This window comes from Piliocolobus tephrosceles, chromosome 16 (assembly GCF_002776525.5).
Source record: "Piliocolobus tephrosceles isolate RC106 chromosome 16, ASM277652v3, whole genome shotgun sequence".
Lineage (NCBI taxonomy): Eukaryota > Metazoa > Chordata > Mammalia > Primates > Cercopithecidae > Piliocolobus > Piliocolobus tephrosceles.
The window spans coordinates 7,344,771-7,363,342 of NC_045449.1; the positions used below are offsets into that span (position 1 = coordinate 7,344,771).

Genomic DNA, 18,572 nt, shown 5'->3' on the forward strand with positions numbered 1-18,572 from the left:
CACAGCTCACTGCAGCCTCGACCTCCCAGGCTCAGGTGATCCTCCCATCTCAACCGCCTGAGTAGCTGGGAATACAGGCAAGCACCACCATGCCCAGCTCTCTTTAAGTATATTAGGTAGTACTCCGTTTCCTGAATTATCTGTTTCCTCCAATGTCAAATTTTGTTTGTTAATTTTGGTCTTTCTTTTTTGAGATGTCGCCCAGGCTGGAGTGCAGTGGTGTGATCTCGGCTCGCTGCAACCTCCGTCTCCTGGGTTCAAGCAATTCTCTGCCTCAGCTTCCTGAGTAGCTGGGATTATAGGTGCCTGCCACCATGCCCAGCTAATTTATTTTTTTTTTTTGTATTTTTAGTAGAGACGGGGTTTCACCATCTTGGCCAGGAAGGTCTTGAACTCCTGACCTCGTGATCCACCCGCCTTGGCCTCCCAAAGTGCTGGGATTACAGGTGCAAACCACCTCACCCGGCCAATTTTGGTCTTTTTCTTTTTTGAGACAAGGCTCTGTTGCCCAGGCTGGAGTGTAGTGTTGCAATCACAGCTCACTGCAGCCTCAAACTCCTGGGCTCAAACAGTCCTCCTACCTCGGCCTCCTGAGTAGCTGGGACTACAGGTGTGGGCTAATTTTTTTAAACTTTTCTGTAGAGATGGGGTCTTGCTGTTGCCCAGACTGATCTTGAACTCCTGGCCCCCAGCCTTGGCCTTCTGGGATTACAGGCGTGAGCCGCCGTGCCGGACCAATTTTGGTCTGTCTTTTGCATGCTGCTGGTCCTCCTCAGATGCTTGGCCATCACTGGTAATGATGGGCTTCAGAACGTGCTACCCCAAACGATGCACCTCGTCATAGTGAGTGTTTTAAGTTGAAGGAATTTGAGAAAACAGCAGAAGCTGAAGGGTCTTTCTTACCGTCTCCTGCCCTTCTTCCCTGAACCAGGTGGTACAACCTGGAACTCCCTGTCCTTTTCCTGAAGCAGCAAATAATAGCCTCCTGTCAGAGGTGCCCTCCCTGCACCTGGAGGAAAGGAGCGTCCTTATCGCTGAAGACACAGGGACACAGAAGAATCTGAACCAACAGGCCTTCCTGAGTTCCCTACCTCCCCGCAGGAGGTGCCCGCACACGCACAGCCCCGTCGCTGCCGCAGCCGCACACATCGGATCTCGCCCTGGTGGTGCACGCCCGGGCTGGGCGCTCGGAGGTCGGGTGGGCGCCCATTCTGTCCACTGCGCGCACAGCGCCCAGCCAGAGGCTCGGAGTTTAATCACACACAGCGTCCGGCTTCCTGTCCCCAGCGCCCCCTCCCGCCCCGTTTCCCTTGCCCCTCCCTCTCCCCAGCCCGATCCGCCCGCCGGCTCCCCCTCCCCCGATCCCTCGGGTCCCGGGATGGGGGGGCGGTGAGGCAGGCACAGCCCCCCGCCCCCATGGCCGCCCGTCGGAGCCAGAGGCGGAGGGGGCGCCGGGGGGAGCCGGGCACCGCCCTGCTGGTCCCGCTCGCGCTGGGCCTGGGCCTGGCGCTGGCCTGCCTCGGCCTCCTGCTGGCCGTGGTCAGCCTGGGGAGCCGGGCATCGCTGTCCGCCCAGGTGAGGCCCCGCTGCGCACCCTTTCTTGGGCACATCAGGAGCTGAGACTGCAGAGGGGCCGCTGGGGGCCGGGTGGGCTGAAGGCAAGGGGAAGGGAGGATGGGTGGAGGTCGAGATGTCAGGTGGAGAGGCACAGGGTGACGCTGCCTCCTTCCCAGCAGGAGCCTGCCCAGGAGGAGCTGGTGGCAGAGGAAGACCAGGACCCGTTGGTGAGTGGGCGTGGGCGCAGTCTGCAGGCTGCTGGGCCATGGGAAGTGTGCACAGCTGAGGCTGCAGGTGTGTGCAGTTGTGCCAGCAGCACACGAGGTGTGTGCAGGGTGTGTGTCTGTAGGGGTGTGTGTGCGTGGTGACAATTCTGTGTGAGGGGTTTGTGCTGGGGTTGTGCCACCTGAGTCTGAGGTGTTTATTGGCTGGGGGTGACCTGGATGTATGAGATATGTGAGTCTGCGTGGAAGAGGGGTGTGGTTGTGTACAGGGTGCGTATCCTCTGTGCTTGGTGACTGGGTGTGGGCGTGTGTGCAATGTGTCAGTTGAGTGCAGGGTCTGCATTGGTTGTGTGTGGGTGGGAAAGTGTAGCTAGTCTAGAGGAAAGGGTGAGACTTGGGGCCTGATTCCCAACCTCGCCTTTCCCCGGGGCCCCAGCTGTAGTGGGCTGAGGGGCTTAATCTGTCCCTAAGACTTCTGTGCCTATTGCTGGCTGGTGGCTCTCCTGGCAGGCCCCATCTGTCTCACTTTATATCTTTGGGAGTCTCTGGTTGAACACTGCCCTAATTCCCCTAGGAACTGAATCCCCAGACAGAAGAAAGCCGGGATCCTGTGCCTTTCCTGAACCGACTAGTTCGGCCTCGCAGAAGTGGTGAGTATCCCTCTGTCCCAACCTCAGGAAGTGGGCAGAGCAAAAGCCATTATCCACAGGGAGAAACTGAGGCACGGAGGGTGAAAGGAGGCTCAGAGTCACGCAGCTAAGCAGCCAAGACTCAAACCGAGGGATTCTCGCCCTCCTGTGAAGCTTCTTCTGTCACATGGATGTCCTCCTTCAGACCCTACCCCAAACAGGAAGGCGGGGTGGCCATGAGTTAGAAGAACTACTGGGATCCTGATGGAGACTAGGCTAGGGAGTCGGAGGCCTGGACCCCAGTAGGCAAAGAGATTTAGGAATGGGATGATGGGGTGGCCTAATGACCACGTGTCCAAGTCGGCATGCAACTGTCCTGGCCCCCACCTGTTATCTCAGTATGATTAGTAGCAGCTTCCTGTTTTGCTCTCAGAAGTATCCCCGTGTGGATGACAAATTATAGTCACTCTATTTACCGAGGAAGATGAGGCCTGAGATTCTAAGACCAGGAGTCTGGACAAGAATAAGGATGCCAGGCTCCCTGAGAGGGGAGCGGGGCTGGGAGAGTGGCTCTGGGACCCCCAGTAGGGCCCGCTTTGTTCATCTGTCTTTCCTTGATCCTCAGCACCTAAAGGCCGGAAAACACGGGCTCGAAGAGCGATCGCAGCCCATTATGAAGGTGGGTGATGGGTGAGCCATACCCGGGAGAAGAGGGGCAGGTGGCAGAGGGGCAGGGCAGGTCTCATCAACCCTTTCCTGTGCTTTACAGTTCATCCACGACCTGGACAGGATGGAGCGCAGGCGGGTGAGACCCCATCCCCCTCCAACAGCACTGGCCTCCTGGGGAAAGGGCCCCTCAAAACCTTTGACCTCCCACTCCTCTCCCTGCCATCAGTCTCAGAACCACAGAAGCCAGTTCATGAAGGTCTTGGTTCTCTCTGTGACCCAGGCACGCGACCCCACGAAACACCCCTGCCTTTCCCCAGAACTCTGCCCAGGTCCCCCAGCGAATCACTGCCCCAGCTCTCTCCTTCAGCCCTCCTTCTTCTCCAGGAAGCACTTTTCATTCTTTTTTTTTCTCCTCCATATTCCATGTCCTGATGATCTTTTTCTCAAAATGCTGCTAGTGTCTGCTCATCTTTTCCATTTCTACCCCACCCTCTACTTCAGCACCGTGACCTCAGGACCTCAAACGCAGCCTCTTGCTCCTTCCCCACTCCACACCCTCCGCACCCCTCCACTCCATCCGACCTGTGCTGCCATGCTGAGCCCCTAAACTTCACCTTTGTTATGGTATTGGCTCTCCACATGGCTTCCGGTCTCTTCGTGGTCTGGTCTCAACCTAATTTCCCTGCACTCTTATGCTGTCTTCATGCGTGCTGGGCTGACACCCCTGCTCCTGGTGTGCCTCTTCTGGACTTTGTACATACCATCCCCTCACCCAGAACGCCCTTCCACTGTGAGAGGCAGGGGGGCATGAGGGGTGCTCAGCCGAGGGGTTCACAGCAGAGATGGTGAGAAGTGGATGGGTTCAGCCTGTGACCTGAAGATATTACTGACTTATGGGTTGGAGGTGAAGAATGAAAGAAAGGGAGGAATCACAGATGACTTCTAGATTTTTTATTTGTTTTAAGACAGAGTCTCACTCTGTCACCCAGGCTGGTGTGCAGCGGTGCGATCTCAGCTCACTGCAACCTCCACCTCCCAGGTTCAAGAGATTCTCCTGCCTCAGCCTCCCAAGTAGCTGGGATTACAGGAGTGTGCCACCACACCCAGCTAATTTTTGTATTTTTAGTAGAGACAGGGTTTCGCCATGTTTTCCAGGCTGGTCTCAAACTCTTGACCTCCAGTGATCTGCCCGCCTCAGCCTCCCAAAGTGCTGGGATTACAGGCGTGAGCCACCACACCCAGCTGGCTTCTAGATGTTTAACTTGGGTATCTCTGGGAAGAATGATGCCATTTCCTAAAAAGGGGTTGACCAAGGAAGAAATAGATGGAAGTATATAAGATAATTATTAATGTTGAGATGTCTAAAATAAACAAGTGGATAAATGACAATAAAGTAAATTCCACAAATGGATGACTGGACATTGTCGACTAGCTCAGGCTAAGTCAGGACGGATAAAGCCAGGAGTCATGGCCATATGGATGGCTTTTTTTTTTTTTTTTTGAGACAGAGTCTCGCTCTGTCACCCAGGCTGGAGTGTAGTGGTGCAATCTTGGCTCATTGCAACCTCTGCCTCCTGGGTCCAAGTGATTCTCCTGTCTCAGCCTCCCAAGTAGCTGAGATTATAGGCAGGCGCCACCACACCCAGCTCATTTTTGTATTTTTTAGTAGAGACACCATGTTGGCCAGGCTGATCTCAGGTGATCTGCCAGCTTCAGCCTCCCAAAGTGCTGGGATTACAGGCGTGAGCCCCTGTGCCCGGCCTATCGATGGCATTTAAAGCCACAGGATTGGATGAGACGCCAGGAGAAGGAAGGGCTCCACGAATGAAGCCCTGAGGCTCTTGGGCGTCTCGAAGTGGAGCTGAGGGGAAAACCAGAGAGACTGAGAAGAAGCCGGACAGAGAGGAAGAAACCCAGGCCGGGTGGCATCCTGGATTGAGAGAAACCACTGTTTCAAGGAGGATGTGGCTGTCTGTGTTGAATGCAGCTGAGAGATCACATGAAATGAGAATAGAGAAATGATGGCTGGGTTTGGTAATGTGAAAGTCCTGCTGACCTTAAGGAGGGTGGTTTCAGTGGCATAGTTAGAACAGGAAGGCAGTGTGCATTGGGTTGAGAAGAAAATGAGAAATAAGGAACTGGAGGCTGGGACAACATTTTTTTTTTTTTTTTTTTTTTTTTTTTTTGAGACAGAGTTTTGCTCTTGTTGCCCAGGCTGGAGTGCAATGGCGCAATCTCGGCTCACCACAACCTCTGCCTCCTGGGTTCAAGCAATTCTCCCGCCTTAGCCTCCTGAGTAGCTGGGATTACAGGCATGCGCCACCATACCCGGCTAATTTTGTATTTTTAGTAAGATAGGGTTTCTCCATGTTGGTCAGGCTGGTCTCGAACTCCTGACCTCAGGTGATTCGCCCTCAGCCTCCCAAAGTGCTGGGATTACAAGCATGAGCCACTGCACCTGGCCTAGGACAAGCCTTTTTAGATGTTTCTCTGTAACAAGGAGCAGAGAAATAGGCCAGCAGGTGGAGGGTTGTGTGGATCAAGGAAAAGTTTAGTTCTGTGAATAATACTATTTTTATCTGAACTAACACATACTGAGGGCTTTCTTGAGATAGGCACTGTGTCTGGCACTTGTATTTGGTCTTATCTAATCCTCACACCAGCCCTAAAAGGAAGATACTCTAATTACCTCCATTTTACAGATGGAGGTTACACAACTTGTCTGAGGCCATGAGATACTAAGTGGTGGAGCCAAGATTTGAACCCAGCTAGAATGTGCCTGTGTACTGGACATGGTCTGCATGAAAGGCGAGGTGGCTGGTGCAGGGGTGAGGGGTCCATGCAGGGGCCACATCCAAAAAGGGGAAAGGGAAGTTTCCAGAAAGAAGAGAGGACACATCTCCCACCATTACCAGAGGGTCAAAGGAGCACAAGAGAACAGGTGGGTTTGTAGATTTGCTGGGGGGAGATGAGGGAGCCTTTGCTCGATAACTTCTAGGTTCTCTGGACAACTAGGGAGACGGAGACAGGAGATTTGAGGAGAAATGGTACAAAATCTCATCTTGCTGATTATGAAAGCAAGCTTCGTGTGGGAATGTAAGATTGCCAGGCAGGACAGAATGTCCAGGTGAGGTTTGTGGCTGGAGACAAATGATACCAGGCAAGCCCTCCATGGTTCTGGCACACCATGGCCTTTGGCTACAAGCAGCCTTTGCTCAGACTGGCTCCATAGCTAGGAACGTCCTCTCTTCTCTGCCCTCCCTACTCTTCATGCCCAGGTCAGCCTTCCTCCCCTCTGTATAGACCACTTATTTTGGCAGTTATCCAGACATTCATTCATTCATTGACTCAACATGCATTGAAGACCTACTGTTTGCTAGGGGCCAGGCTAGGTGCCCACAGCAACTAATATCCAGACCCCCCCATCTTTTTTTTTTTTGAGACGGAGTCTCGCTCTGTCGCCCACGCTGGATTGCAATGGCGCAATCTTGGCTTACTGCAAGCTCTGCCTCCTGGGTTCACGCCATTCTCTTGCCTCAGCCTCCCGAGTAGCTGGGACTACAGGCACCTGCCACCACACCTGGCTAATTTTTTTTATGTTTTAGGAGAGATGGGGTTTCACCATGTTAGCCAGGACGGTCTCAATCTCCTGACCTCATGATCTACTCGCCTCAGCCTCCCAAAGTGCTGGGATTACAGGTGTGAGCCACTGCACCCAGCCTCAGACTGATTTTTAAGGAGTCACTGTCTAGGAGAGGAAACAAGCATATAAATTTGTAATTACAGGCTGGGTGCAGTGGCTCACACCTATAATCCCAGCACTTTGGGATGCCGAGGCAGGTGGATCACTTGAGGTCAGGAGTTCGAGACCAGCCTGGCCAACATGGTGTCTCTACAAACATACAAAAAAAGAAAAAAATTAGCCAGGTTTGGTGGCACGTGCCTGTAACCCCAGCTACTCGGGAGGCTGAGGCATGAGAATCAGTTGAATCCTAGAGGCAGAGGCTGCAGTGAGCCGAGATTGCGCCACTGCACTCCAGCCTGGGCGACAGAGTGAGACTCCATCTCAAAAAAAAAAAAAAAAAAAAAATTGTAATTACAGTGGAATGTGACAAAAACAGTAATGAAAGTGGCCAAAGATACTAGGCAACACATGGGAAGACAGACACGGCTGTGGAGTCAGGGATTCCCTCCCTACATTGCAAGGCGCCACTGGGCCTTGAAGCAGGAGCGTAAGACAAGACAGGCAAGGGGTCAAGGACGGTGGGTGGAAGCAGAAGCAGCCCCTGGGGCAAAAGCCCCGGGTTTGACCAGAGCATAATGAGGCTGGGGGACTCTTAAGTTCAGCATGGCAGAAGCAGAAATTGCTGGAGGAGCGAGATGGGGATAAGGCTGGAGACAGAAGCCAGGCCACACGGCGGCATGTGGGAACTATTCTGAGGTGAGCCATCGGAAGGAGGAAGGCGAGGTGGGCTTACATCTGCATCTTAAGAGACTCATTCTGTGGCTTTGTGTAGGGAATAAACTGGAGGAAGCCAGAATGGAAACAGAGAATGCTGTGAAAAGCAGACGGAGGCAGCAGACGGGGGAGACAGGGGAGAGAGCTATTTAGGAGGCAGGATTGATAGGAACTGTTGATCGATGAATGATGTGGATAAAGGAGAGGGAGGCTTGAGTATCCCCCGGTGGCAGGACCAGAAGCCACCAGAAGCCAAATGTGGAAAACAGACAGTAAAGCAAGTGTGGGATGAGGGGAGTCAGCTCAGCACTGGTCAAGATGAGTTTGAGGGGCTGTTGCTGTTCGGATGGCGCAGTTGGCAGGGTAAGGAAGGGAAGGAAACTTCAGTGCTGGAGACTCTGAGAGCACGGGCTATGGGAATCCATCGGTGGAAATAAAAATGCCCAGTGAGCATCACTTTTTTTTTGGAGACACAGTCTAGCTCTGTTGCCCAGGCTAGAGTGCAGTGGCGTGATCTTGGCTCACTGCAACTTCCCCCTCCTGGGTTCAAGCAATTCTCCTGCCTCAGCCTCCCAAGTAGCTAGGATTACAGGTGTCTGCCACCATGCTTGGCTAGTTTTTATATTTTTAGTAGAGATGGGGTTTCACCATGTTGGCCAGGCTGGTCTCGAACTCCCGACCTCAGGTGATCCGCCTGCCTTGGCCTCTCAAAATGCTGGGATTACAGGCGTGAGCCACTGTGCCTGGCTGAGCATGATGTTTTCAAGGTGCATCTGTGCCATAGCGTGTATCAGTACTTCACTCTTTTTATGGCCAAATAATATTCCATTATATGGATAGACATTTTGTTGATGGACATTTGGGTGTCATTTTATTATTTTTAGTTGTACTAATTCAAATAATGTATGTTTACATCCTCCACATAAAAGAAGCAAATAATATAGATATCCATGAAGTCAAACGTTAAACCCCCTCATACTTCTCCTTCAGTTCTACTCTTCTCCCCAGAAGTGACTGCAGGTGACAATCTGCCCTGAATGTCTCTGGCCATATACATTAGATTTTTTCACATAACTTCCTAGTCAACTGTGGGTGCCATAGGGGATGGATCCTCCCTTGCCCGGGGTGATCTATGTGTCTTCTGGGTAAAGTGGGCACTGAATGTTCATATGCTCAATGGATCCCGGGGGAGTGTGGGGGAGTCCTGTAGAGAGACATTTCCTTATCTCTGAGCATCTGTGTTCAGGTGTGGACGGGACAGTGAGTGGCTGGGAGGAAGCCAGAATCAACAGCTCCAGCCCTCTGCGCTACAACCGCCAGATCGGGGAGTTTATAGTCACCCGGGCTGGGCTCTACTACCTGTACTGTCAGGTAAGCCCCGCCTGGTTGCATTGGTAACGCAGTAAGGGAGTGGCGAAGGGTTTGCCAGGAGAGTGGGGGACCAGCTACAAGGCTGGGAGGGTGAGTCGGGGTTTGGGCGGGATGGGATGCCTGCGTCACTGAGGAAATTGGAAATTGAGGCGAGGGCAGGCAGAGGCCTGGACTTGGCCTATTGTCCCCACCCCAGGTGCACTTTGACGAGGGGAAGGCTGTCTACCTGAAGCTGGACTTGCTGGTGGATGGCGTGCTGGCCCTGCGCTGCCTGGAGGAATTCTCAGCCACTGCAGCGAGTTCCCTCGGGCCCCAGCTTCGCCTCTGCCAGGTGTCTGGGCTGTTGGCTCTGCGGCCAGGGTCCTCCCTGCGAATCCGCACCCTCCCCTGGGCCCATCTCAAGGCTGCCCCCTTCCTCACCTACTTCGGACTCTTCCAGGTTCACTGAGGGGCCCTGGTCTCCCCGCAGTCGTCCCAGGCTGCCGGCTCCCCTTGGCAGCTATCTGGGCACCCCAGTCCCTTGTGCCCCACCCTCAGCTGCTCTTTGCTCCAGACCTGCCCCTCCCTCTAGAGGCTGCCTGGGCCTGTTCACATGTTTTCCATCCCACACAAATACAGTATTCCCACTCTTATCTTACAACGCCCCCCACCGCCCACTCTCCACCTCACTAGCTCCCCAATCCCTGACCCTTTGAGGCCCCCAGTGATCTCGACTCCCCCTGGCCACAGACCCCCAGGGCATTGTGTTCACTGTACTCTGTGGGCAAGGATGGGTCCACAAGACCCCACTTCAGGCACTGAGAGGGGCTGGACCTGGCGGCAGGAAGCCAAAGAGACTGGGCCTAGGCCAGGAGTTCCCAAATGTGAGGGGCGAGAAACAAGACAAGCTCCTCCCTTGAGAATTCCCTGTGGATTTTTAAAACAGATATTATTTTTATTATTATTGTGACAAAATGTTGATAAATGGATATTAAATAGAATAAGTCATAGTCTCTCTCTTTATTGGGGCTCAGGGGACACTCCTAAGGTAGATGGGGGCCATGGAAAGGGGGACGTTGCAGAGCCGCACAGCTGGAATTCCAGGATGATGTTCAGGCTTGGGAGCGGGGACCTCCATGCCTCCAACCCCCAGGTGGGAGCAGAGGTAGAAAGGCACACTGCCCAGGAAAAAATCAATCGTCCGCCCAAGGTACAGCAGAAGCGGCCTCCTTTCCCTAGGAGGCGGACTTCCTCCTCCGGGGGAATCCCTCCCTGGCTGGGAGGAGCAGGGGCCCTTCCTCTTGGTGGCCTCAGGACATTCAGCAGGTGCTGGCACAGGCCCTTGCTGGGAGGTGGGGTGGGCAGGAGCCAGCCTGGAGGAGGGGCTCAGAGTCAGCAAGCACACGGGAACCTGGAACCCTGTGTGCCGGGGAGGAATCCTGCAGTGGCCGGGGGGCTTGGGGCTGCTGCTTTGTCTCTTCGTCCAGAGCCTTATGTAAGAGCCTTTCTCGGGAAACAGGAAGTCCTGCTTGCCAAGTTCAGCACAGGGAGTAGTGCAGGCCTTATTCCAACACACCCGGCCCAGCCTTAACCCCAGAACTCAGCCAGTTTCTTGCTTCCGTGCCCTTGGTTCTCCTCCCCACCGAGCCCACCCTTCCTTTCCCACCTTCAGTTACCCCTAGTAAACTGCCCCAGCGATCTCTGCTGTGCCTGAGCCAGAGGGTCTTTCACCCTTGCCCTGACCCTGGCCACTGCCCAGCTTGGCCCCCCATCCTGCTCCTGGCACCATGCCCTCTAGCCAGCCAACCTTCCCTCCCCCAACCCTGGGGCCGCCCTAGGGTTCCTGCGCACTGGCTGTTCCTCCTGGGTGTCACTGGCAGCCCCGTCCTTCCTAGAGGGACTGGAACCTAATTCTCCTGAGGCTGAGGGAGGGTGGAGGGTCTCAAGGCAACATTGGCCCCACGACGGAGTGCCAGGAGCACTAACAGTACCCTTAGCTTGCTTTCCTCCTCCCTCCTTTTTATTCTCAAGTTCCTTTTTATTTCTCCTTGCGTAACAACCTTCTTCCCTTCTGCACCACTGCCCGTACCCCTACCCGCCCCGCCACCTCCTTGCTACCCCACTCTTGAAGCCACAGCTGTTGGCAAGGTCCCCAGCTCATGCCAGCCTCATCTCTTTTCTCGCTAGCCCCCAAAGGGCCTCCAGGCAACATGGGGGTTCCGGTCAGAGAGCCGGCACTCTCGGTTGCCCTCTGGTTGAGTTGGGGTGCAGCTCTGGGGGCTGTGGCTTGTGCCATGGCTCTGCTGACTCAACAGACAGAGCTGCAGAGCCTCAGGAGAGAGGTGAGCCGGCTGCAGAGGACAGGAGGGCCCTCCCAGAAGGGAGAAGGGTATCCCTGGCAGAGTCTCCCGGAGCAGGTGAGTGAGGGGAAGAGGGTGTCTGGGAGAGAAGGATGGTTAGCATGGGGGGGTCTCTGGGCCTCCTGGTCTGCAAAGTTTCAAGGGGGTACAAGAGAGGGTCTCCGGTTTGGAAGTCAGGGGCGCGGCCATTCCAGAAAAGGAAACTGTTAAAGGTTAATGCTTCTCATACCTAACAAATCCTGGAGGGCAGCCAGCACCAACACGCAGGGTTGCTGGGAAAAGGTGCATGAGAGATTTGAGGCATTTCGGGGGCAGGGGAGGGCTGGGAAGGAAGGCTGGCTGGGACTCTTGCATCTTAATCTAACCCTGACCCTCTTTCCACGAGCAGAGCTCCGATGCCCTGGAAGCCTGGGAGAATGGGGAGAGATCCCGGAAAAGGAGAGCAGTGCTCACCCAAAAACAGAAGAGTGAGGCTTCCAGGGTGCAGCAGGGGTGGGAGGTGTGCAGCAGCGTGGGGACTGTAAGCCCGAGTCAGGGTGAGGGTGGAGGCTGCCAACAGCACAACGGGGAAAAGTGGACATGGCTGAGATTCCCTCCTTCTCTCCTCAGCGCAGCACTCGGTCCTGCACCTGGTTCCCATTAACGCCACCTCCAAGGGTTAGCACTATTTTAAATAATGGCTTTGGGGAGGGGCAATAACCAGCAACTCTCGGGCTGGCACTTGGGCTCAAGGGGTTCTTATAGGTGAAAGGGGAAGAACCAAAAAGCATCTGAGTGCCAAGAAATCCTGACTGACACACTTCTCACCTCCAGATGACTCCGATGTGACCGAGGTGATGTGGCAACCAGCTCTTAGGCGTGGGAGAGGCCTACAGGCCCAAGGATATGGTGTCCGAATCCGGGATGCTGGAGTTTATCTGCTGTATAGCCAGGTAACCCCGCCACACTCTGAGCTTCACAGGGGGCCTCTTTGGCCCGATACTGAGGGTTCCTGACCCCTCTATTCATACCAAACCTAGCAGACCCTTCTTTCTTCCCTCGTTATCACTCCTGAGGCCTCCCAGAACTGAGCCAGGCCATCCTGTTTTCTTCAACACCTCCCTTCCCTGCCAGGTCCTGTTTCAAGACGTGACTTTCACCATGGGTCAGGTGGTGTCTCGAGAAGGCCAAGGAAAGCAAGAGATTTTATTCCGATGTATAAGAAGTATGCCCTCCCACCCGGACCGGGCCTACAACAGCTGCTATAGCGCAGGTGAGAGCCGTGTGGGCAGCCGAAAGCAGGACATCTCTGACAGGGGGTAGCAGTGCAGGGAGCTACCAATTGGAGGGAGGCTGGAAACCTAAACAGAGGCGGGCCTCTTCACTCTGAGGAGTGAAGTGCAGAATGCCTGGGTCCTTACAGGAGGTAGAGGAACGGTGGAGCTGGAAAGGCAGGGGGAAACAGGGCATCTGGATGGCTGTGCTTCACTGCGAATCTACTTTCTCTCTTTTCTCAGGTGTCTTCCATTTACACCAAGGGGATATTTTAAGTGTCATAATTCCCCGGGCAAGGGCGAAACTTAACCTCTCTCCACATGGAACCTTCCTGGGGTTTGTGAAACTGTGATTGTGTTATAAAAAGTGGCTCCCAGCTTGGAAGACCCGGGTGGGTACATACTGGAGACAGCCAAGAGCTGAGCATATAAAGGAGAGGGAATGTGCAGGAACACCGGCGTCTTCCTGGGTTTGGCTCCCGGTTCCTCACTTTTCCCTTTTCATTCCCACCCCCTAGACTTTGATTTTACGGATATCTTGCTTCTGTCCCCCATGGAGCTCCGAATTCTTGCCTGTGTGTAGATGAGGGGCGGGGGACGGGCGCCAGGCATTGTCCAGACCTGGTCGGGGATCACTGGAAGCATCCAGAACGGCACCACCATCTAGCGGCCGCTCGAGGGAAGCACCTGCCGGTTGGCCGAAGTCCACGAAGCCGCCCTCTGCTAGGGAAAACCCCTGGTTCTCCATGCCACACCTCTCTCCAGGTGCCCTCTGCCTCTTCACCCCACAAGATGCCTTATCCTACGTCATTCTCTCCAAATATCGGACCCCAGTTTCCATCACTATCTCCAAAGATGTATCTATTATGCGCCCGTCTACAGGGGGTGCCCGACGAGGACGGTGCCTTCGCAGTCAAATTACTCTTCGGGTCCCAAGGTTTGGCTTTCATGCGCTCCATTGCCCCGGCGTGACAGGCCATTCCAAGCCCTTCCGGGCTGGAACTGGTGTCGGGGGAGCCTCGGATGTATCGTACGCCCTGGTGTTGGTGTTGCCTCACTCCTCTGAGCTCTTCTTTCTGATCAAGCCCTGCTTAAAGTTAAATAAAAGAGAATGAATGATACCCCGGCTCCATTTCCCCCACTGCCTCGCCTCAGCCCGGTCCTCATACGGGGAACTCCCGCCCTCCTAGCTCTCCTGTGGCGCGCCCCGCGCCGGACCAAGGTACTGGGGGCGCCGCTAGGGTCAGGCCGGCGAGAGCGGAGAAGACAGAGCGCGGCGCAAAAGGGAAAGTGGCTGGAACATCACGCGCGGCCGGGAGGCAGAAGTGCGCAGGCGCAGCCCTGTGTAGCGCTGTGGGCGGGCCGGTCCCGTGGCGCCGGCGTCCCCGGGTAGGCGGGACTGGGCGCTTGGTGGCCGCGCCGGCGCTCTTCGCCGGGTGTGACGTACTAATTGTGCGCCGCCACTGCCGGTGGGCCCGGGGCTCGCGGGAGGGGAAGGAGGAGGAGGGGGGGAGAGTGGCGGCGGCGGTGGCGCTGGTGGTGGCGGTGGTGCTGGTGGTGGCGGTGGCGGTGGCGGAGGTGGAGGTGGAAGCTGAAGCCAGAGGCGGCGCGGTGGGGTGTTCGGCGGCGCGGCACGCGGCCCAGAAGCGTTGGAATCCTGAATTGAGACGGCTGCGCCTGAAGACAGCAGGAGTGGCGGGGCCGCCGCCGTCGCCGGAGAGATGAGCCGGGAAGCTTGAGGCCGGAGACGCCCGCCCTCGGGCCCGTCTGCCCGGCTTTCCCGCTCGCGGTGAGGACGCCCCCTCCCCTCCCCCCAGCCCTGCCTTGGCCTCTCCCATTCCTGGGCCTCGCTTCCACCCAACCGGGGCCCAGAGGCCCGTAAAGGGGCTTCTTAAGGCCCGTGTGCGCCCAGCCATCCAAGCCCGTGGGACCGGACTGGTGCCGGGTTGCGTTCTGGTCCCCGAGGCTGAAGTAGGAGGGGGCTGGCCCGGCCTGGCTCGTGCGCTCCGTTCTGTCCCAGCGCCTTGATTCGGTTCTTTAAGTTTCTTTCAAAGCGCTTCCCCGTTCATCAGCCTCTACCCCTGAACCGTAGCCCTGACATCCGCACCTGAGATGACCGCAGCCTTCCCACGCCCCCCGTTCATCCAGGGTGTTAGAGAACTGTCTCCCACTCCAGCCCACAGTTTCCACGGGCAAGTTGCATTCTCCTCAGGTACCACGGTTATCATGTCCCTGAGGAAAGAAATTGCCCTCATTGGGCCCTCAAAGGACAGCCCTGGTGGTATTAAAATAAAGACGTAGAACCAGGCATTGCTATTGGGTTTGGCCTGGGGATCTTAGAAATAAGATTTCTGAGGCCTGGTGCTTAGCCATTTTCCCTTGTCTCTGAACTGGGGAGAGATGATGGCACAGACCCTAAAGGGCCCCTTGTGGATCGCGTTAACTGGGAAGATCTTAAGTTAGGAGTTTTGCGTTTTTTCCGCTTTTCTTTATTTGCATCTGAATCCAGAGGAGGCATGGCCAGGAAGAGAGGCAGGATCTGCGCTGGCGTGATGCTTAGATTTTGATATTCTTGATCTTTGTTTTTCAGGGTACTGGAAGATGAAAGAGACTATACAAGGGACCGGGTCCTGGGGGCCTGAGCCTCCTGGACCCTGCATACCCCCAGCTTACTCAAGTCCCAGGCGGGAGCGTCTTCGTTGGCCCCCACCTCCCAAACCCCGACTCAAGTCAGGTGGAGGGTTTGGGCCAGATCCTGGGTCAGGGACCACAGTGCCAGCCAGACGCCTCCCGGTACCCCGACCCTCTTTTGATGCCTCAGCAAGTGAAGAGGAGGAAGAAGAGGAGGAGGAGGATGAAGATGAAGAGGAGGAAGTGGCAGCTTGGAGGCTGCCCCCCAGATGGAGTCAGCTGGGAACCTCCCAGCGGCCCCGCCCTTCCCGCCCCACTCATCGAAAAACCTGCTCACAGCGCCGCCGTCGAGCCATGAGAGCCTTCCGGATGCTGCTCTACTCAAAAAGCACCTCGCTGACATTCCACTGGAAGCTTTGGGGGCGCCACCGGGGCCGGCGGCGGGGCCTTGCACACCCCAAGAACCATCTTTCACCCCAGGAAGGGGGTGCGACGCCACAGGTGCCATCCCCCTGTTGTCGTTTTGACTCTCCCCGGGGGCCACCTCCACCCCGGCTGGGTCTGCTAGGTGCTCTCATGGCTGAGGATGGGGTGAGAGGGTCTCCACCAGTGCCCTCTGGGGCCCCCATGGAGGAAGATGGACTCAGGTGGACTCCAAAGTCTCCTCTGGACCCTGACTCGGGTAAGGTGGGAAAGGGGTGTGGGGTGGGGGTGGGGGGAAAGGGGTTAGGGAGGTATAAGAGCCTGGAGCACCAGGAGCCTGTTGCCATGGTGAGAGTTGGGCTTAAGGAAAGTAAGATGGCAGAGTGACAGCTCCAGAAGAGCTGCAAAATGTCTCCATTAAGCCCCACTTTGAGCAGAAAGTAAGCTTGGGAGTGAGCCTGGCTGTTTCCCAGTCAGAACTAGGAAACAGATTCCCTAAGTAGGTATTCTGTGGTCTTGAGCGCAGATGAGAAAGGGGAGCTGTGGTTTAGAAAAATCCTGTCCACGCGAAATCCCTCGTCGGCCTCTCAGTATAAGAACCCCTGTGTGTACATCTCCAGAGGGTACCACTCCCACAGTGGTGGGATGGGATCTCTCCCGGTAGTGGAGTACATCATCTTACAGTTGTGAAATAATATTTCCCTTTTGGAGAACTCCAGCCAAACAATTTCAGGCTCTCTACGTCTTTGTGACATATTCAAGTATTCATTGAGCCTTTACAATATGCTGGGTACTATGCTAGGTGTTTGGCATATAGTGGTGACAGATATCCCTGAAGTTTTTATGTCTTAATTGCTAATCCTTTTTCTTTCTTCTGTCTATGAGTAGGAACTCTCTCCGTCCCTGTAGAATCTCTTGGACATGTTTATCTCATGCTTATGGGGTCCCCGTTTCTTGGAGTGGGATTGACATTGGTGGATTCTGCTTCAGTGTATCCTTCTTGTGGTCTTCTTTGCGTGCATGAGTTAACTGTGTTCATCCCATTGTCCTTTCCCCCAGGCCAATCTCTCATGCCCATTCCATTTCCCCTGCCCTATAGGCCTCCTTTCATGTACTCTGCCCAACGGTTTTGGGGGACCATCTGGGCCAGAAGGGGAGCGCAGCTTGGCACCCCCTGATGCCAGCATCCTCATCAGCAATGTGTGCAGCATCGGGGACCATGTGGCCCAGGAGCTTTTTCAGGGCTCAGATTTGGGCATGGCAGAAGAGGCAGAGAGGCCTGGGGAGAAAGCCGGCCAGCACAGCCCCCTGCGAGAGGAGCATGTGACCTGCGTACAGAGTAAGGAGCCCTTGAGCAACTAGCCTCTCCCTCCACCGACTCCTAAAGTAGAGTCTGGAGGCCTTACCCCTCCTCTCTCCCTTTCCATCAGGCATCTTGGACGAATTCCTTCAAACGTATGGCAGCCTCATACCCCTCAGCACTGATGAGGTAGTGGAGAAATTGGAGGACATTTTCCAGCAGGAGTTTTCCACGCCTTCCAGGTGAGGCTTGAAAGCCCTCCTTCAAAGGAGGGCTGGGGCCTCAGGGACATAGAGAGAATACTGCTGCCTTTTAGGGCTGTACTTGGGGGAGGACGAAGCTAGAGCTGAAGGGGAGGACTCTGCAGGCAAGGTGCCGAGTCCTTGGAAGCTGATGGGAGAGTCTTTACTTAGGACCCTGACATGTTCTACTTGAGTAGTCATGTTCATCTTTCTGGGGAGTGGGCCTTTCGCAGGTCCTCGGAAGGACCCATCATGAGCCCAAAAAAGGGGGGTCATTAGAATTTGTATTCTAGGGAGTAGTAGGTATTTCTGTGTGCCCCAGCTGCATCAACTTGTGTGTGACTCCACCCTTCCACCCTTGACCTACTCAGGAAGGGCCTGGTGTTGCAGCTGATCCAGTCATACCAGCGGATGCCAGGCAATGCCATGGTGAGGGGCTTCCGAGTGGCCTATAAGCGGCATGTGCTGACCATGGATGACTTGGGGACCTTGTATGGACAGAACTGGCTCAATGACCAGGTGAGAAAGGGTAGAGAAACAGGCCTGAGAGGGGATTCAGGGAGCAGGGTGTCTGGGGCCCTCTGCATGGGGGAGCCCTGTACCCATGCCGCACCCTCCATGGCAAGCTGCCTCCCATCTTCTCCCCAGGTGATGAACATGTATGGAGACCTGGTCATGGACACAGTCCCTGAAAAGGTAGGCCCAACCAGATAGGTCAGTACCCAGAAGAACTTCTGCAGTTTTAAGCAGCTTTTTAAGCTCCTTTCATCCTTTTCATTTTACATAGAGAGGGTCTCTGTTTCAGGGAGAGAGGTGGTAGTGGTAATGTATTAATTTCAAATCTGTAATCTTGGCCGTGGATTTATCAGTTGTTTTCCTTTCTGCCAGTATTTAGTTTTTTTCCCTATGGCCAGCCCCAAGAATCGAGATGGGATCCTATTGTAAAACAAGGTTTAAAAAAAAACAAAAAAGGCCGCCAGGCATGGTGGCTGGTGCCTGTAATCCCAGCACTTTCGGAGGCTAAGGTGGGCAGATCACCTGAGGTTAGGAGTTTAAGACCAGACTGACCAACATGGAGAAACCCCGTCTCTACTAAAAATACAAAATTAGCTACAAAATTAGCTGGGCATGGTGGCGCATGCCTGTAATCCCAGTTACTCGGGAGGCTGAGGGAGGAGAATTGCTTGAACCTGGGAGGCGGAGGTTGCGGTGAGTCGAGCTCATGCCATTGCACTCATACCTGGGCAACAAGAGCAGAATTCTGTCTCCAAAAAAAAAAAGACAAAAAAAAAAAAAACAAGTTTGGGTGTAATGACTCATCCCTGTAATCCCAGCACTTTGGGAGGCCAAGGCAGATGGATCACCTGAGGTCAGGAGTTCGAGACCAGCCTGGCCAACATGGTGAAACCTTGTCTCTACTAAAAATATGAAAAAGTTAGCTGGGTGTAGTGGCAGGTGCCTGTAGTGCCAGCTAC

General features: G+C 54.9%; 3 protein-coding genes across 6 annotated transcripts; all 3 read left to right on the forward strand.

Moving 5' to 3' along the window:
• The first annotated feature begins 886 nt into the window (after positions 1 to 886).
• Positions 887 to 9,898, forward strand: LOC111527042 (tumor necrosis factor ligand superfamily member 12). 2 transcript variants are annotated; one of them, XM_023193192.1, is made up of 7 exons: positions 887 to 1,575; positions 1,734 to 1,784; positions 2,356 to 2,431; positions 3,036 to 3,089; positions 3,180 to 3,215; positions 8,785 to 8,909; positions 9,106 to 9,898. In XM_023193192.1, the coding sequence occupies exons 1-7, from the start codon at positions 1,417 to 1,419 to the stop codon at positions 9,355 to 9,357; spliced, it is 753 nt and encodes a 250-aa protein (XP_023048960.1). In that variant the 5' UTR covers positions 887 to 1,416; the 3' UTR covers positions 9,358 to 9,898. The 2 variants fall into 2 exon arrangements, with proteins under 2 accessions (XP_023048960.1, XP_023048961.1); XM_023193193.1 differs by having other exon boundaries at positions 1,737 to 1,784.
• A 348-nt stretch (positions 9,899 to 10,246) lies between these two features.
• On the forward strand, positions 10,247 to 13,629 carry TNFSF13 (TNF superfamily member 13). Of its 2 annotated transcripts, XM_023193194.1 has the most exons (6): positions 10,247 to 11,305; positions 11,637 to 11,715; positions 11,858 to 11,905; positions 12,062 to 12,180; positions 12,362 to 12,500; positions 12,745 to 13,629. In XM_023193194.1, the coding sequence occupies exons 1-6, from the start codon at positions 11,048 to 11,050 to the stop codon at positions 12,852 to 12,854; spliced, it is 753 nt and encodes a 250-aa protein (XP_023048962.1). In that variant the 5' UTR covers positions 10,247 to 11,047; the 3' UTR covers positions 12,855 to 13,629. The 2 variants fall into 2 exon arrangements, with proteins under 2 accessions (XP_023048962.1, XP_023048963.1); XM_023193195.1 differs by lacking the exon at positions 11,858 to 11,905 and having other exon boundaries at positions 10,302 to 11,305.
• Positions 13,630 to 13,835: 206 nt separating this feature from the next.
• SENP3 (SUMO specific peptidase 3) lies at positions 13,836 to 18,160 on the forward strand. Of its 2 annotated transcripts, XM_026456309.2 has the most exons (6): positions 13,940 to 14,290; positions 15,092 to 15,814; positions 16,655 to 16,894; positions 16,986 to 17,097; positions 17,469 to 17,616; positions 17,746 to 18,160. In XM_026456309.2, the coding sequence occupies exons 2-6, from the start codon at positions 15,103 to 15,105 to the stop codon at positions 17,809 to 17,811; spliced, it is 1,278 nt and encodes a 425-aa protein (XP_026312094.1). In that variant the 5' UTR covers positions 13,940 to 14,290; positions 15,092 to 15,102; the 3' UTR covers positions 17,812 to 18,160. The 2 variants fall into 2 exon arrangements, with proteins under 2 accessions (XP_026312093.1, XP_026312094.1); XM_026456308.2 differs by having other exon boundaries at positions 13,836 to 14,290; positions 17,469 to 18,160.
• Positions 18,161 to 18,572: the final 412 nt, after the last annotated feature.

What these genes read in the sequence shown, in the direction of transcription:
- TNFSF13 (XM_023193194.1), top strand. Translation starts at nt 11,048, where the DNA reads ATGCCAGCCTCATCTCTTTTCTCGCTAGCCCCCAAAGGGCCTCCAGGC. An exon ending in GGCAGAGTCTCCCGGAGCAG is followed by an intron (nt 11,306 to 11,636) that starts GTGAGTGAGGGG and finishes TTCCACGAGCAG; the next exon opens with AGCTCCGATGCCCTGGAAGC. An exon ending in CATTAACGCCACCTCCAAGG is followed by an intron (nt 11,906 to 12,061) that starts GTTAGCACTATT and finishes TCTCACCTCCAG; the next exon opens with ATGACTCCGATGTGACCGAG.
- LOC111527042 (XM_023193192.1), top strand. Translation starts at nt 1,417, where the DNA reads ATGGCCGCCCGTCGGAGCCAGAGGCGGAGGGGGCGCCGGGGGGAGCCG. An exon ending in GGGCATCGCTGTCCGCCCAG is followed by an intron (nt 1,576 to 1,733) that starts GTGAGGCCCCGC and finishes CCTCCTTCCCAG; the next exon opens with CAGGAGCCTGCCCAGGAGGA. An exon ending in TCTACTACCTGTACTGTCAG is followed by an intron (nt 8,910 to 9,105) that starts GTAAGCCCCGCC and finishes TCCCCACCCCAG; the next exon opens with GTGCACTTTGACGAGGGGAA.
- SENP3 (XM_026456308.2), top strand. Translation starts at nt 15,103, where the DNA reads ATGAAAGAGACTATACAAGGGACCGGGTCCTGGGGGCCTGAGCCTCCT. An exon ending in TCCTCTGGACCCTGACTCGG is followed by an intron (nt 15,815 to 16,654) that starts GTAAGGTGGGAA and finishes CCTGCCCTATAG; the next exon opens with GCCTCCTTTCATGTACTCTG. An exon ending in GCATGTGACCTGCGTACAGA is followed by an intron (nt 16,895 to 16,985) that starts GTAAGGAGCCCT and finishes CCTTTCCATCAG; the next exon opens with GCATCTTGGACGAATTCCTT.